Source organism: Protomyctophum parallelum, assembly GCF_964188405.1.
Source record: "Protomyctophum parallelum genome assembly, chromosome: 15".
Taxonomy (NCBI): domain Eukaryota; kingdom Metazoa; phylum Chordata; class Actinopteri; order Myctophiformes; family Myctophidae; genus Protomyctophum; species Protomyctophum parallelum.
In genome coordinates, this window is record NC_139710.1 from 32,697,635 (window position 1) to 32,715,994 (window position 18,360).

An 18,360-nucleotide genomic window follows, 5' to 3' on the forward strand; every position below is an offset into this window, starting at 1 on the left:
CTAGTTTCAATGCATGCCAGTTATATCATTTTTTGAAGCACGCTTTTTTTTAAAGTTTGAAAATAGCATGCATCACTTTATTTCTCCCTTCTGTGACTCAGCCTTGAAGCAAGCTGGATTCTAGCTTTCAGCTTTTATAGAAGCTGCTTCTATAGCCGATCAGAGCGCAGCCAGCGTGCGTGGTCTGATTTCAGCCAGGACCAGAAACCTCCATCGCAGTATTATTATTATTATTTATTATTATTTGAGGGGGGGCGCTATAGCCCCTCCTATATGCCCAGCTTTCCGGGTTTGTGTGAACGCAAACATCAGCTTGTGATTGGCTCATCACCCCATAGCGATGATTTAATTGGCTGAGCAAAGTAGGCTACATATTGAAGATGAAAGTGAGGGCAGACAAGTGAAGACAGAAAAGTGAGGACGCAAATTGTGATTGGCCTTTTGGTGTAAGTGCCCAAACTTTGTCCCACGAAAACAATACATTCCTGTTGACAATGAATGGACAGTTGTACCGTACGTCATAGACTTCCGACGTCTGGCCAGAACTATACACTAGAGTTCTCGACAGCAGAACGGTGTGTCGTTCTGTGTGGGTGCGTTACGTGCGTAGGAGAAGGACAACCAAGTGCCCCGACGCCACGGAAAAGAAGAAACACCGTCCAGCACACTGCGGTCTTCAAATGCAGTGGAAATGTTTAATAGGGAACCAGCAACGTGTCGGCCTGTTCGTCCTTCATCCGGCTGTCTGACATGCATTATTAGGCTACGGACCTCCATTTAATGGGATTTATATCTCTGCGTCCCCAATTTATATTGTAAAATCATCGTTAATTTGACTATGAGAGTGTAAAAATGGACCCGTTCCATCTGTACACTCTCAGAGTTACAGACCCATAAAAGGATCCATTTGGTTCGTAACTATCATTTAGCTAGGGACCCCCTGGAACGCCCTCAAGGACCCCCGGAAACACTGCTGTATAGTACTTGCCTCCCTGCCTTGTTTTACCCCAATTCCATATCGTTTTCAACCTAAACTGGAAATCAAACCACGATATGGTTTCATGCATGCCCCCTTTTTAGCTGCAGTGGTTCAGGGGTATAGAGTGGCTGGATGGTAACCGCAAGGTTGCCAGTTCGAACCCTGTGGGCTCCCCCAGAGTTAGTGTCAAAGTGTCCTTGAACAAGACTCTGAACCCCTAATTTCTCCTGATGTGCAGGTTGGTGCCTTGCATGGTTTACGCTGCCATCGGTGTATGAATGTGTGTGTGAATGGGTGAATGTATAATGCACAATCTCTGTAAAGCGCCTTGGATAAAGGCGCTATATATAAATGCACCATTTACCATTTTAAATCCTCCCAGAGAAGCATGAGTGACATGGGGGCCAGATAGGGACAATCCAGCTGTCCTCACCACGGAACCTAATATGTCCCTGTTGCTTTCTCGCCGAGCCTCCCCAAGAAATGCTCCATTACAGCTCAACACTTTTATCACCATCTATGTCAAGTAGACACATCCCCCCCCCCCCTAACAGCCCTCTACGCATCGCCTACCCTAGACAGATGATGCATTTTGGAAGGCCACATTAAATCATTCTGGGCTGGAACCCCTTTTGGTGTTTTAAAGCATTATATACTATAGCTATAGCAGATCTGCAGGATTGTACGAGCTTGTAGATCTGCTATTTTTGAAAAATCGTCAAAACGTGTGCAAATCTTTGAATATATATTATTTCACAGTGAATGTTTTTCAACTCATGTTTTTGCCTCTGGGAGGTCCCTGGAAGAAAATATCTTCAGATGGAGGGTCAAATACAGATAATTCCTGGGGGTCCTTGACATGAAAAGGGTTGAGCACCACTGATATAGAAACACAGGATAGACATTATAGGACACAGGATTTAGAACACGAGTTCAGGTCTAAAGGGGTTAAAATCCATCGCTATCCGTCAGCCCGTGTGAGACCTCTGGTCACGTCGGTAGAGAGGAGACCTGTCAGGGATTAAGACATTTAGACCCGACGTCGAAAATAAAGAAAAATTACTTCTAAATCCTGACAGTTTTCAGAAAAACCTCATGTTTCTATATCAGTGGTGCTCAATATTTCATGTCAAGGACCCCAACAATTATATGTAATTGGCCGCCGACCCCCCATCTGAAAATATGTAGTTCCAGCGTCCCCCCCGGAATCAAACATTTGAGTTAAAAACATTCGCTCTGAAAGAATATACATTCAAAGATTTGCGCCACATTCTCACGATTAAAATAAAATAGCAGACCTACAAGCTCATAGCGCGGCACTCGGTGCCGCGCTATGAGCTTGTAGGTCTGCTATTTTTTTCAATAGCTAAAGTATAACATAATGCTTTAAATAAAACACCAAAAGGGGTTCCCGTTCAGAATAGGTTAAGTGGTGTGACGGGACAGGGGGGGGACGGACGGACGTGCGCCTGTGATTTATCATTCTCCAGACTGATTACATACGAGAGGAGGAGGGGGGGTGGAGGGGGGGGCGCTCTGGCCCAAACATCTGTAATGTCAGGACCCGGGCAGGTTTGAGTCGCCGTCCGCCTTCACAACGTTAAGATGTAATCGTAGCTGTCGTCTCCGCCTGTCCATCTTCTTTTCTTAATCTCTATCCAATCTCTGCCTGTCTGTCTGCCTGTCTGCCTGTCTCTCTCTCAGTCTCAGTCTCCCTCTCTCACTGTCTGTATGCCTGTCTGTCTGACTGTCTGTCTGTCGCTCTCTCTCTCTCTCTGTCTCAGTCTCCCTTTCTCACTCTGTCTTGCTTTCACTGTCTATCACTCTGTCTCTCCATCACCATTTCTCCCTCTCTTTCCCTCTATTTATTTATATCTCTCTACGCGCCTCTCTCTCTCTCTCTCTCTCTCTCTCTCTCTCTCTCTCTCTCTCTCTCTCTCTCTCTCTCTCTCTCTCTCTCTCTCTCTCTCTCTCTCTCTCTCTCTCTCTCTCTCTCTCTCTCTCTCTCTCTCACCTGCGGGTTGCAGTACTTAGATTAACAGACACTTCAGGACTGAGAATTCACTTGTGACATGAAAAAAAAGGACAAATTGATAGCACCAGTATATCTCTGTTGTTCCTGACAGTATATCTCTGTTGTTCCTGTGGCAGTGGCCTATCTGATCTATTCAGGATCAGCGGTTTGTCACCCGCTGTGAATGTTATCGACCACGATCTCCAGTAGGTGATCAGGACCATGCAGTGGAGCAAGTGGAGCCTACTGGCTGTGAGTAAGAATCGTGGTAGCCGGTTAAGACTGAGGTTAGGGTTAGAGGACTTACGTGGCCGGTTAAGACTGAGGTTAGGGTTAAGGGACTTACGTGGCCGGTTAAGACTGAGGTTAGGGTTAAGGGACTTACGTGGCCGGTTAAGACTGAGGTTAGGGTTAGAGGACTTACGTGGCCGGTTAAGACTGAGGTTAGGGTTAAGGGACTTACGTGGCCGGTTAAGACTGAGGTTAGGGTTAGAGGACTTACGTGGCCGGTTAAGACTGAGGTTAGGGTTAAGGGACTTACGTGGCCGGTTAAGACTGAGGTTAGGGTTAGGGGACTTACGTGGCCGGTTAAGACTGAGGTTAGGGTTAGAGGACTTACGTGGCCGGTTAAGACTGAGGTTAGGGTTAGAGGACTTACGTGGCCGGTTAAGACTGAGGTTAGGGTTAGAGGACTTACGTGGCCGGTTAAGACTGAGGTTAGGGTTAAGGGACTTACGTGGCCGGTTAAGACTGAGGTTAGGGTTAGAGGACTTACGTGGCCGGTTAAGACTGAGGTTAGGGTTAGGGGACTTACGTGGCCGGTTAAGACTGAGGTTAGGGTTAAGGGACTTATGTGGCCGGTTAAGACTGAGGTTAGGGTTAAGGGACTTACGTGGCCGGTTAAGACCGAGGTTAGGGTTAGATTTAGAGTTAGGGATAGTAATGTCCAGCTGTCCAGTGGACCTCAAAGCACTGCTACCCCAAGCTCAGACCTCAGGTCGAATCACCCGGAGCGTACTACCAAGCCATCCATCCATTGGCTGCCACACACGCTGCCTTAAGCCAATGGGAGTGTAGTATGATTTGCCTGCCTCCTCCTAAGCTATGCCACATGCACCGCGAAAAAGGGCTGATTTCCGCAACACAGCGAGCAAGCTTTACCACCAGCAGCCTCGAAGCGACAATAGCTTCTAATGTTATGAGCTGGACAGCAGGAAAGCCACTACAAAACAGTTATTGAACCACGCACGTCGGAAATGAGCGCAAACAACAGCCACGAGGCGCGAGGTTGTGACACACACACACACACGCACACACACACACACACACACACACACACACACACACACACACACACACACACACACACACACACACACACACACACACACATACACGTTACTAAAATAATAATCATACTAATATGGGGGGAGAACACAACGGAGACAGCGCTTCTTTCACCTGACAAATGTTTAACTTTTTAAGGAGAGCGATAAATGGTAATTGGTGCATTTATATAGCACCTTTATCCAAGGCACTTTACATAGACTGTGCATTACATTCACACACATTCATACACCGATGGCAGTGGAAACCACGCAAGGTATACCAACCAGCACATCAGCAGCAATAAGGGGTTCAGAGTCTTGCTCAAGGACACTTCGACACCAACTCTGGGGGAGCCCACAGGGTTCGAACTGGCAACCTTGCGATTGCCATCCATCCAGCCACTATACCCCTGATCCACCGCCGCCCCTCAGAGAGTGCACGCCAATAGCGACTCCGAAAGACAATAATAAAGGCTTGATTGCTGTTTAGTGTACGAGGTATTTTTGTCACTCGCCCGGTGCTGAAAGCAAGCTGGCACATACAGTACCGTGGTGTCACAAGACTCACAAGTGGTCATTTTGTTATGTGGTTTAGTGCTGTCCTAATCTCCATATCGGCATATGCTTAATAACGGTGGAAAGTGACCTCTTGAAAGCACCCCCCCCCCCCCCACACACACACTACGCCCACTGACTGCACCAGCGGATACAGTACTCTGCTGTGTGCATAATTTACACTGCCGAGCGGATATATACCAATATCTTTAAATATGTCTTCATTTGTATTCATGCAAGTGTAGAGTTCCATGGGAATGGAAAGCAAGGCGACCTGCACCTCGGGCAGTGCAGGGTGGAAAGTACATTTACTTAAGTATTACACTTAGTACTTAGTACAGTTTTGAGGTATTTCCAATTTCCAGTACTTCTACTTCTACTATACATCTATACATCAGAGGCAAATATTGTACTATTACTCCAATACATTTATTTGAAAACTTTAGTTAATAGTTACTGATTAGTAGATTTAGCTTATTATGACGAAACATATACGTTCAGTACAAACACTGCATGCATTATTATTGTTATTGCTACTACTTGTATGTCTATGTATGTGTACCTGTACCTGTATCTCTTTCACTGTCTATCTCAAATCTATTCTTTCCTCTTATTCCACTGCACAAATCTTTGAATATATATTCTTTCAGAGCCAACGTTTTTAACTCAAATCTTTGCTTCTTGGGAGGTTCCTGGAACAACATATTTTCAGATGGGGATCGGTTTGCCAATAACATATCATTTTTGGGGTTCTTGACATGAAATATGGAAGCACCACCGATACAGAAACATCTTTCAGAATTTAGAAGACATTTCTTTAAATGTCGACGTCAGGCCTAAATGAGGTGCTACAGAAAGTCAAATGGTGCTTCGTAGAACCATTAGAGGTGCATAAACTAAGACCAGTAAGTAGAACCTATAGAACCATACACACAGGGGCATAACACAGCCCCGAAAAACCACACATTTCTTTGTGCGTGCGTGCGTGCCACTGGTGTCCCTAGTTTGGGAATGTCGTTATAGGCAGAAAGAAAGAAAGAAATTATGATTTAAAAAACATTGCATGGCGGTGGGTTTGTTGTATATCTGCTATTTTAGAATCTTAAAAGTGTATCGTCGCTCTCACAGACGCATCCTGAAGGCAGTAAACATTCATGAGCACACGGGGGACTGTTCCTCTGTCCTATTAGCCCATTCAGCCCTTTTGGTGTTTTAAGGATTATGTTATACTTTAGCTGTTGTAAAATAGCAGATCTACAAGCTCATAGCGCGGCACTCGGTGCCACACTACGAGCTTGTAGATCTGCTATTTTTGAAAGATCATGAAAATGTGGCGCAAATCTTTAAATATATATTCTTTCAGAGAGTTTTTTTAAGTCAAATCTTTGCTTCTGGAGGGGTCCGTGTGGAACAGCATATTTTCGGCGGCCAAATACATACATTTCTGGGGGGTATACCTTGACATGGAAATGTTTGAGAACGACTGACGTGGGATTTTTAGAAGACATTTATACTAGAATCGTCCTCAGATCTAAATAGGTTAGTATAATCACTTCCTGTTAGCAGTGTATACCGCGTAGTGAGTCACTCTTCAAGCCCGCGAGCGCAGCCAGACAGGCAGACAGGCAGGCAGGCAGAGGGAACTCACTCGCTTGACTGCTGCGACTGCGCTGCTTTCAATTACTCTGCAGGCAGTCACACCACGCAGCGATGTCTGAAAGAAGGAATCTGCGGGGATTTGTCTCCCAGCGGAGGAGCCCTGCCTGCACCGTACGACAGCCGACAGGTTTGGCACAGCGAGCCGACAGCATACAGTGTCAGCGATTAAGACATTCTGGGCGGGAACCCTTTTTGGTGTTGTAATAAAGCATTATGTTATGCTTTAGCTATTGAAAAATAGCAGATCTACAAGCTCATTGCGCGGCACCGAGTGCCGCGCTACAAGCTTGTAGGTCCGCTATTTTTGAATAATCGGGAAAATGTGGCGCAAATCGTTGGATATATAATCTTTCAGAGCGAACGTTTTTAGCTCAAATGTTTGGTCACTGGAACGACATATTTTCAGATGGCGGTCGGCGGGCAATTTCATGTATTTTTGGGGGTCCTTGACATGAAAATGTTTAAAAACCACTGACACATAGAAGTCATTTGTATGTATAGAGTCATCTTCAGGGCTAAATGGATTAAAAAGAGGGCATTCTTGCCTCAGACAAATCCTTGAAACTGGAACTGGAACACTGCTGTTTCTCATTGGTGTGAGAACAAAACAAAAAAACAGATGATGATAAAAGGAAAGGAACATGTAAGTTGTTCTACTGCTAGGTGGAATGCTGGCCTTAACCGATTTAGGCCTGACGTCGACATTCAAAAAATGTCTTCTAAACAGTTTTCTACGTCAGTTTTGTACGTCAGTGGTGCTCAAAGGACCCCAGAAATATATGTAATTGGCTGTCAACACCCATCTGAAAATATGTTGTTCCAGGAATCCCCCCGAAAGCATAGATTTGAGTTAAAAACGTTTGCTCTCCCAGAATGCGTTAACTTACAGTCAGTCACACAGCTGAATGATGGCCTTAACTTACAGTCACACAGCTGAATGATGGCCTTAACTTACAGTCACACAGCTGAATACAGGCCTTAACTTACAGTCACACAGCTGAATACAGGCCTTAACTTACAGTCACACAGCTGAATACAGGCCTTAACTTACAGTCACACAGCTGAATGTTGGCCTTAACTTACAGTCACACAGCTGAATACTGGCCTTAACTTACAGTCACACAGCTGAATACAGGCCTTAACTTACAGTCACACAGCTGAATACAGGCCTTAAAGGAGAATTCCATACTAAAAGGCTTTCTTACCTTTCTTTGTAGTTGTTACGTCCCCATCAAAGAGGTCCAGGTGTTATTTTGTGCAAAAGCTCCTTATTGGCTATTTCCCCTACCATAAGCCCTAAATGAATTGCATTGAATTGAATGGGATGTATGGGGTGTTGTGCTAATTTGCTTATTTCCATCGCTCAAAATTATAATTGTTTTGTATATATCCTCTCTTCATAAGGTAAATAATAACCCAAGCGGCATACTTTACTACTTATTTCGATGGAAATAAGCGAATTAGTAAATGCGGTAAACGGCGCAACAGAATATTGCCCGCGCCCCTAGCGGCCAGGGTTCTCTTGCGCATTTACAATGGATAGAAAAGCAAGATGGCCGCCAGATTCCGAGACAGAGTTGATTAAAATACCATTTTTATTGAAAAATAAGCATGTGCGGTGTTTAATATGGGTGCGCACAGATCACAAACAAGTGGGGCAACATTTAAAGCAGCTTAGATTTTGCATTTGTACAAGGTAAGAGTGATTTTGAGGCACAAACATTCCTTTTCTACGTTAGGGGCGGGGTTAACTTTTAGACTCTCGTAGAGAGATTCGTCAGAATCGAAAAAACCTCTACGAGAATCTAAATGTTTGGGCTAGCCTTAACTTACAGTCACACAGCTGAATACAGGCCTTAACTTACAGTCACACAGCTGAATACAGGCCTTAACTTACAGTCACACAGCTGAATGATAATTCTAAATGCATTAGGTTTAGACACGCTGGGCCCGCTTTGAATTCTCCTTCAATAACATGCTTGAATATCTATGTGCCCACTCCATCTCTCCTGCAGAGATATTCTCACACACACACACACACACACACACACACACACACACACACACACACACACACACACACACACACACACACACACACACACACACACACACACACACACACACAATATATACTGGCTTATCCACCATCTGAGTGGCAAAAAACTACTTTCTGCCCCTGACAGCCCAATCATCCAAACAGAAAAGTCCTGTCTGATTGCATTAAACAATGTTAAACTCACCAACATTAAAGTCCTGTCTGATTGCATTAAACAATGTTAAACTCACCAACATTGCACCTGCAAAGTTTTTGTTTCATAAAAGTTCACCATAGAAACGCTATGAGCTACTTTATGTCAAGAAATGCCCTGCATTTCATAATTTTGTCAGAGTTTGGAAGTGCTTGTTTTCAATAACACATTTTGCTGCCTCCTGCATCATGTGACATTTAGAAACAGGTGGTACGGCAGGACGGTTGAGTGGTTTATAACGAGCGCTTCCAAACTCCAACACTCCATGCTGCTCAATGTTCTGCCACTCAGTCTAGATGAGTGGGGCGTGTCCTGATGGGAAAAGCATGCATGTGCATACTCTCTATAGAGAGTATGCACATAAGTAGCTCATAACGTTTCTATGGTGGATTTTCATGAAACAAAAACTTTGCAGATAGAAAGAGGATAATTCAAGCTTTTCGTTTGTTGGTGAGTTTAACATTGTTTAATGCAATCAGACAGGACTTCTGTTTGGATGAATGGGCTGTCAAGGCCAGAAAGTAGTTTTTTGCCACTCAGTGGGCGTTCCCGCATAACTACCAGGTACGATGATGTCACACACATAGCCTCTATTGAAAACCAGGTGTTTGGCAGTGTGCGTGCCATTAGGGCAGTGCCATTAGGGCAGGGTTCCCCAATAGGCGGCCCGCGGGCCATTTGCGGCCCACAGAGCGCCCCCTTGTGGCCCATGAAAGAAGGGTCCTAGATATAAATGGCATTAAATGGGGGTCAGTAGCCTATGCATGTCAAACTGGGCATCCTTTTCAAATGGGGTCTTGCCCTGAAAATTAATTTTCAGGGCAAGACCTCGACCTCGCGCGTGCAGACTCGGCCCCCAGCCTGGTACGCTAGTCAAAATATGGCCCTTGAGGAAAATTAATTGGGGAACCCTGCATTAGGGCTTGGACCCCTATACTCTCAGCTCTCACCTCCTGTCCACTCTCGTTCAAACTCGCCCACATTCACACAGACACCTGCGCACGCTTGTGCAAATGCTGGCATCAACATTTTAGAACGACATTGAAAATAAACAATAGCTAAACAATAGGCATATATATATATATATATATGCTGGTCTTTTTGCTTAAGTATCAATCTGCATAACTACACACACAACCCTAAATGGTAAATGGTGCATTTATATAGCGCCTTTATCCAAGGCGCTTTACAGAGATTGTGCATTACATTCTCCCATTCATACACACATTCATACACCGATGGTGGCAGAAACCATGCAAGGCACCAACCAGCACATCGGAAGCAATTAGGGGTTCAGTGTCTTGCTCAAGGACACTTTGACACTAACTCTGGGGGAGCCCACAGGGTTCTAACTGGCAACCTTGTGATTACCATCCAGCCACTCTACCGCTGACCCACCGCCACCCCTAAACCTATACATCTAGTCCTAATCCTAACCTGAAGAAAAGCAAAAATGCTCCTCACAATTTCTACAGTATTTCTCAAACTATAGAGCATGTACAGTAGAAGTGGCCCTGGTTTTCTCTCCAATTCCTTTTTCCCCCATAGAGATTATACAAATATTTATATCAATTATTCTAATCAAGTCATCCATGATCCTGGTGAGTCACGACCACAACACCTTTGATTCTGTGAAAATAAATGTTTGAATAATGAATTATATGATATATTACATAACCTTTGTTTAGCGTTTTGTCATTTACATTTTTTCACAGATTCAAAGGTTTTATGGTCATGACTCCATGATTAGAATGATTGATATAAATATTAGTGTAAATCTCTATGGGGGAAAAATGAATTGGAGTTTTCAGTGGGTTCAGAAAACAACGGCCACTATATCATGTATACCGCGCGCGCGCGCGCACACGCACACACGCACACGCACACACACACACACACACACACACACACACACACACACACACACACACACACACCCCTCTCTGTCAAAATGGATACACTTCACTCTGTCAAAGCTCTGCATGGCTGATGGACACGTATGTGACATCTTTCTGGATAAGAGACTTCCCCTCAAGCTTCAAAAGTTTCTCTGAGCCCTTTTGCCATTCACCAAACGTCACCCATCTGAAACAACGTACTCACAATTTCACTGCACACAGAGAGAGCTGAGCCAGAAGGCAAAGCTCTCCATCTACCGAGCAATCTTCCTGCTCCATTCCTGCTCCATTCTTGCTCATGAAGTGTGTGTCATGACCAAAAAGAATAGGGTCGCGAATACAAGCGGCCGAAATGAGTTTTCTTCGACGGGTGGCTGCAGGCATCTCCATTAGAGAATATATGGGTGAGAAGTTCAGTCACACGAGAGAGTCTCGAGAGTAGAGTTGCTGCTTCTTCGACTGGAAAGGAGCCAGCTTAGGTGGTTCGGGGCATCTGGTTAGGATGCCTCTCGGGCGTCTCCCTAGGGAGGTCCTCGAGGCACGTCCCACTGGGAGGAGACCCTGGGGCAGACCAAGGATCACGACCCACTGGGAGGAGACCCCGGGGCAGACCAAGGATCACGTCCCACTGGGAGGAGACCCCGGGGCAGACCAAGGATCACGTCCCACTGGGAGGAGGAGACCCCCGGGGCAGATCAAGGATCACGTCCCACTGGGAGGAGACACCGGGGCAAACCAAGGATCACGTCCCACTGGGAGGAGACCCCGGGGCAGACCAAGGACCACATCCCACTGGGAGGAGACCCCGGGGCAGACCAAGGATCACATCCCACTGGGAGGAGACCCCGGGGCAGACCAAGGATCACGTCCCACTGGGAGGAGACCCCGGGGCAGACCAAGGACCACGTCCCACTGGGAGGAGACCCCGGGGCAGACCAAGGACCACGTCCCACTGGGAGGAGACCCCCGGGGGGGCAGACCAAGGCGCAGTTGGAGAAAACACATCCGACTCACTGGCCTTGAAACGTCTCGGGATCCCCCAGGAGGAAGTCACTAATGTTGCTCTGGAGAGGGAGGTCTGGAGCTCTCTGGTGGAGCTGTTGCCCCCGCGACCCGACTACGGATAAGCGGTTGAAGATGGACCACCGCCTGATCTGGGCAATGGTTCCATATCTCCCCCCCCCCCGTGTTTTCCGGAGAATCCCATTGCTTAGTTGGTCTGGCAGCAAAAAGCTGACACTGATATGGGCTGTAATGGTTGAGCGGTTCACTTCATCCTGAAACAGAATGACTGCAGAAAGCCAATATATCAGTCGGCTTGACTCATTAAGCAAAGTCAAAATTGAAAGGATGCCTGTTCAAAAAGGCCTTAGGGTTTAATATAAATTAAACGCACAGATGGAGAAATAAATAATGTGAAACGGGGGTTGGGGTGGCGTAGAGAAGGAAGGAAATTTCAATTATGATCTCCAAAAACCCAAATCGAAACCTACCCTACTGAAGTCGATAGCAAATAAATGGTGCCGAAAAATGAGGGCAGGCGTCATTGCGCTGCTGGCTGTGCGCAAAATATAAAGTGAATATAGAGAATATAAAGCTCTGAATTGTATGGTCCCATGGTGCAGATTACAATGCTATAATAATCATGCAGATGACAGAGTGAAGAGTGAATAACTGTCTTGCAAGAAAAGTTATAAAACACGACGGAGTAGAGTGAAGGGGCATGTCTAATCAAACTGCCCCACAGTATGCATGCGTCTTGGGGGGATCCGATGGTAATTCCAACGGAGCATTAGTCCGACATGCGGGAACATCGGTCGGACTATAGCGCTCGAACACGCGCTACTCCTGTGCTTCCTTTATGATGAATTACTGTTCTGTTCTTTAACTATATAGAAGTGTCTATTTGTACGTCTCTAAATGTTTTGATGAATTGAACATGGTGGACCCTGTTGTAAACAAGTGTAATGCTTAATTGGGTCGTCCACTCACAGTTAACAGTCTTTGTATTGAGTTTGTGCTTGAAACGTACTGTAATTCTGCAAACTTTTAATAAATATTTCAATCAATCAAAATGGTTAGGGTAGGGTTTGAGGTAGGTTGTCGGTCCAAGAACCAAGAATAGTGTCAGAACTAATAGGCTATAGTGACGATGGACCCAACAATTACCCCTACCGGAGGTAGAACAAAACACAACATAGTTTTTCCTCATCTCTAAGGCCTCCCATACATGAAATGGATTCTTGTGTAAAAAATATTTTACTGCAAAAGTGGTGAAATTGATATATAAAGTTATACACCCCAAAATAAAGCCTGTCCGTCTGGGGGTTGAGGCACTTAAAGTCATGTAGATTCACAATGGAGGCTCTGAGAGGTTCAAGACTTGGCATATTTGAAGCCAGGACATCTCTCTAAGACTGAATGTCAATATCTGAATGTCAATATGAGATACAGTCATTTGAACACATACCTACAGTAGGCGGGAATGTAAATATATGTAGAATGTCTTCTGTATACTGTGTATATATATAATTATATCATACTGTGTATATAATATAAAGCCTGTACCCGTCTTGGGACCTTCCTTGCTGCAGTGAGTTTTCAAGGCTCATATCATGCCATATGCAGGGCCATCTTTTGGGATTTGAAACCAACCAACTAATCATCTTACTTTCTTTTCAATTAATTTCATCAGCTACGGCATTGAAAAGCATTTGCCTGATAATCTTAGTGTGTGCATGTGTGTGTGTGTGTGTGTGTGTGTGTGTGTGTGTGTGTGTGTGTGTGTGTGTGTGTGTATGTGTGTGTGTATGTGTGTGTGTGCGTGCGTGCGTGCGTGCGTGTGTGTGTGCCTGTGTGCCTGCAAGCCTGCGTGCACATATGTATGCATGCTCTCACGCGCGGGGAACTCCGGTACCCGGCCACGTTCAATAAAAGGTCCATTTCTGTTCCATTCCCTAAAGGCCAATACAGTCTGTCTGCCCAGACACCGGTGCACTAGTCTACCCGACCGTGGCTGAAGGATACAGTCTGTCACGCACGCCGTCATCCACACGCACGCATTAATTCCATCACCGTCCAATTAACGGCCCCTCAGGGCAGCACGTGTGTCCCACTCGAGGCACCTGAGGGCCGTAACTCCACCAAATTGGCCCAGACAAGCAACTCATTCATGGCCTGCAGGGCTGTCCCAGTGTCCCACTTCTTAAACCTATAGTATGCTCTGTCGTACCACGGTGTTATACGTGCCGGAAATATATATATAGCAGATCTACGGGCTCACAATGAGTCACATCCAACGTGCGTGGTGAGCTTGTAGCTCTGCCTTTTTCAGCGAGTGACCCGGTAGCTAGTGAGGACCAGGGTCATTATGTATAAAAGAAAGAAAGAAAGAAAGAAAGAAAGAAAGAAAGAAAGAAAGATTGATTTTCGAAACAATTCCATGGCTATGAAGGCACGTGAGCAACACCCGAAACGAGGAAAATGTCGGCCTGGTGGAGACAAACATACTCTCTCCCCCATGCCTTCGGCCTGGTGGAGACAATATATATATATATATAATATATAATACACCGTCGCACAAACACATAATACAACTCATTAGCTGTGCTCTATAGACACAAACCCATTATCTATCATTAGACACAGTCACACAGGGGGATCAAATATGGCCCCGTCACAAAAGACAGTCTACTCGAAATTACATGAACCCAGAAATGGTGTTTAATGTAAACGTTGTTTATGATATAAATAATATCTATGGGCCTAATTGATGAAATTCAGTTTGGTTGTTAAAAGTTGCACGTTGAACAATTTGAGTATAATTAGCATAATATCTGACCATACCATACATCCTATACAAGGCAATTTCATCATTCATCATTTCATCATTGTTTAACCCATTCTGACCTGAGATCAGATTCATACCAGGTTTCCACTGGACACACACTGGTCTGATGAACCCATTCTGACCTGAGATCAGATTCTAAAAATGTCAGTCGCTCTTCGATTTTTCAAAAATAGCAGACCTACAAGCTCGTATCGCGCCACTCGGTGGCGCGATATGAGCTTGTAGATCTGCTATTTTTAAATAGCTAAAGCATAACATGATGCCAACACCAAAATGGGTGCCCGGTCAGAATGGGTTAAGTAGCATGTGAATCACTTCTAGAGCCGTAACAGTACAAACATATTGGCATCAAATTGCACTTAAAGTACCAAAAGTAGCAGAAAAAAGTACTCGTTATGCTCCCATTTCAAGTTTTCAAATGTGTACAAATATTTTGAAAATAGCAGCTCTACAAGATCACAATGCACCTACTTGTCAAATGGCTGAAATGTATATAGGGCTGGCGTGTTTAATGTATACAGTATGTTTTGTAACAATAATCAAAGTTCAAGTACAGTATTTACCTCTGAGATGTAGTGGTAAAGTAAAATAATTGGAAACAAGTGCAAATACCTCAAAATTGTGCCTGTAAGTAAATATACTTAGTTACTTTACACCAGTAGTTCCAAAACGTTTTCATGTCAAGGACCCCCAAATATACACTCATTATAGTCTGCGGACCCCCATTAGAAAAGATACGCCAAGGACCCCCATAAGAGAAGGTTTTTACGGCTCCAGCAGTGATTCTCAACCGGTTTCATTTCAAGGAACCCATGCAGGTTTCACTTGAATTAAGCTATACGGTCCCCCATATAATGGCACATGGGACCCCGATGTATATTGAACAATCAAAGTTAATTTATGGTTCCATAATTGTACACTCTGAGTTACAGACCCATAAGGGTCCATTTGGTTCAATTTGTACACTCTCAGAGTTACAGACCCATGAGGGTCCATATGGTTCCTAATTATCATTTAGCTGGGGACCCCCTGGAACTCTCTCAAGGACCCCTAGGGGTCCCCGGACCCCACTTTGGGAACCACTGCTTTACAGCACAGTATGACAGCTGCAGATCATACGAGGTCTCGGGGCATCACTGCGGCGCTCTCTCTCTCTCTCTCTCTCTCTCTCTCTCTCTCTCTCTCTCTCTCTCTATCTCTCTCTCTCTCTCTCTCTCTCTCTCTCTCTCTCTGACGAACATGTAAATGTGCAGATGGTGCCGGCGGGCCCCGCCTCTGCCTGCACCTCAGATATGCAGATATATGCATATTCTAGTATAGTTTCTGTATTATGTTAATTTTGTGCAGGGGACAAGTTTGTTTATGATCTTTGTTCCCATGTTTACGTCAACGTGAGCGATGACGTGACAGAGTGAATATGAATGGATGGGGTCTTAATACACTGCATTGCACAGGGAGGGGAGGGGGGGGGGGGGAGGAATCAGGGAGACTTGTTCTGAATGAAAGCAAATGCATTGAATTGGAGCTGTTGTACATGTATACCATGGCTGTACTGATGTGACCGTTAGAAACCTCCATCAAACCAGACGTTTGTCGAGGCCCTCTGAACCAACTGTAGAACAACATGTCATTTCATTAACAAAACAGATGCCACCTCACCCCTGCCCACTTTGACAGGCTGGAATGGCTTAGGGTTGACGACAGCAATGTGTCTGGTCCACAAGATTCGCTACACCACCAAGATACCCATGCATGACCTGTCTAATTACTTCCTTAATGTAAACGAAGTCCACACCCACAACACCAGAGGGAGTGCAACAAACCATGTGCAGCCCAGATTCGGCACAAACAAGAGACTAAATTAATTTCGCTCCTATGCCACCAAAATGTGGAACGCCCTACCAACAGTCATTAAGACATTCAAATCCCTTGACTCCTTCAAAACCGCTCTCAAAGGGCAAATACGGACGGCTGCAATTCCAAACTGGCCCCGTAAAATCGGAATCCCCCCCCCCCCCTTGCTGTTTATGATTTCCTGTTTTTGGCTATATAGAAGTGTATATTTGCACGTCTCTAAATGTTATGATGAATTGAAAATGGTGGCCCCTCTTGTAAACAAGTGTGTAGTGCTTTATTGGGTCGTCTATACAGTTAACAGTTTTGTATTGAGTTGTGCTTGAAATGTATACTGTAATTGTCCAAACTGTTAATAAACACTTCAATCAATCAATCTGCATTGTGATGTGAAGCATTGTGAGGTGAAAAGTGTCTATGAGTGTAAGTCTGAAATCGGATTAATCTGCAAAAGAAAAAGATATATATGGAACTATGGAAAAACACCTGAATTCTGAGGATATATAAATGCAGAAGCTGAAGTGAATGAAGCGCCCCGCGGCCACGTTTCATCAGATCCACGCAGGCGTGAGCATGACCAGCACTCTGCTGCCTGCCTGCCTGCGTGGGAACTAATGATCACAGTAGGATAAAAATACTCTCTGCGTGGTAGCCTACTGTACACTGTACTGTATATATAGCCAACAGCTCATGCAGTGTGCTTTCATATAGGAGTTGTATTTAATTGACATAAATCCAGCTGCAGAAGGAAATTAAAAACGCATAATGATATTATTAATAATATCATCATCATCATCATCATCATCATCTTAAAACACACCCTGTTAAATAATACATAATGTGATTTGGTTTTTATCTTCTGGGGGCTTCTGTTCTGACAATAACAATAGTCGCTCTGGTGTGTACAGAGCTGCCGCTGTCCATGGTGCTGAGTAAACTCCACCCGCAGATGCAGACAAAGAACAGAACACTGTATAGGGCTATAGGCCATAGGAGGTCTATAAGAACAACACATTGTGGTCTATAAACAATTAAACAGTCACATATATAGACTGTAACAAATACAGCCCAGGTAAACATCTCACTCTCTCTACGCCTCATGCCTGCCTATAATGCCGCAGACAAGAGTTCCCTCACAGCCTGCATGAACCCATTAATTAAGACCTGAGACCATGCAGATTCTACAAATGCCTTCTAAACACAAACCCCCTTAAAAACAAAAACAAAACTCTATGTCAGTGGTTCTCTAACGCGCTCATGTCAAGGACCCCCGTAGAATCATCTGTATACCAACCTCCATCTCAAAAAATGTTGCTCCAGGGACCTCCCAGCAGCAAACATTTGAATTTGAAAACGGCCGCTGAGAAATAAAACAGAATATACAGCTCTACAAGCTCGTAGATCTGCTATTTTTTCAACAGCTATATAAAGTTTACCATAACGGTTATAATTATACTTTCCTGCAGGTCTAAAGGGGGGTTAATGAATTATGACTCATCTCTCTCACCTTCCACCTCGTCTTCGGGCAGGGTGACGGGCTCGTTGTAGGCGAGGAGGTCGGGTATGGTGCAGATCCCGCGGTACATCAACTTGGCGGTGACCGGCCGCATCGGCATGGTGGCTGCCTGGGCTGGGCCGGGCGGGCTGGGCTGGGGCTGGCTTGGCTGCGACCTTTGGGCTTGCCCCCTCGATCGGGCCCCGCGAGCAGCTCCTCACATGGAGAGCTCTAGCAGCGTGGCTTCAGTGTTCAGTCAGATCCCAACTTTCCCCCCGCAGCGCTGCCATGCACCACCGAGGCAAGGCAGGCGAGGCGAGTCCATGAAAGACGCCTAAACTCCGCCGGAGGAAAGGCGGTGGTGGTGGTGGGGCCGCCGCGGGGGACCAGGCGTTGGATTCTGTAGAGATTACAATATATATCCACGTTGAATTCTGTAGAGATTAGAATATATCCACGTTGAATGCTGTAGAGAT

General features: G+C 45.1%; 1 protein-coding gene across 1 annotated transcript in view; it reads right to left on the reverse strand.

Annotated features, from left to right (window-relative positions):
• Positions 1 to 18,007, reverse strand: part of cabp7a (calcium binding protein 7a) — a gene marked incomplete at its 3' end in the record, with an annotated part of 65,263 nt that extends 47,256 nt beyond the window's left edge. The window contains exon 1 of the mRNA XM_083784374.1: positions 17,897 to 18,007. Within this exon, the coding sequence (XP_083640500.1) occupies positions 17,897 to 18,005 (109 nt within the window). The 5' untranslated portion in view covers positions 18,006 to 18,007. The remainder of the gene's footprint in view (positions 1 to 17,896) is intronic.
• Positions 18,008 to 18,360: the final 353 nt, after the last annotated feature.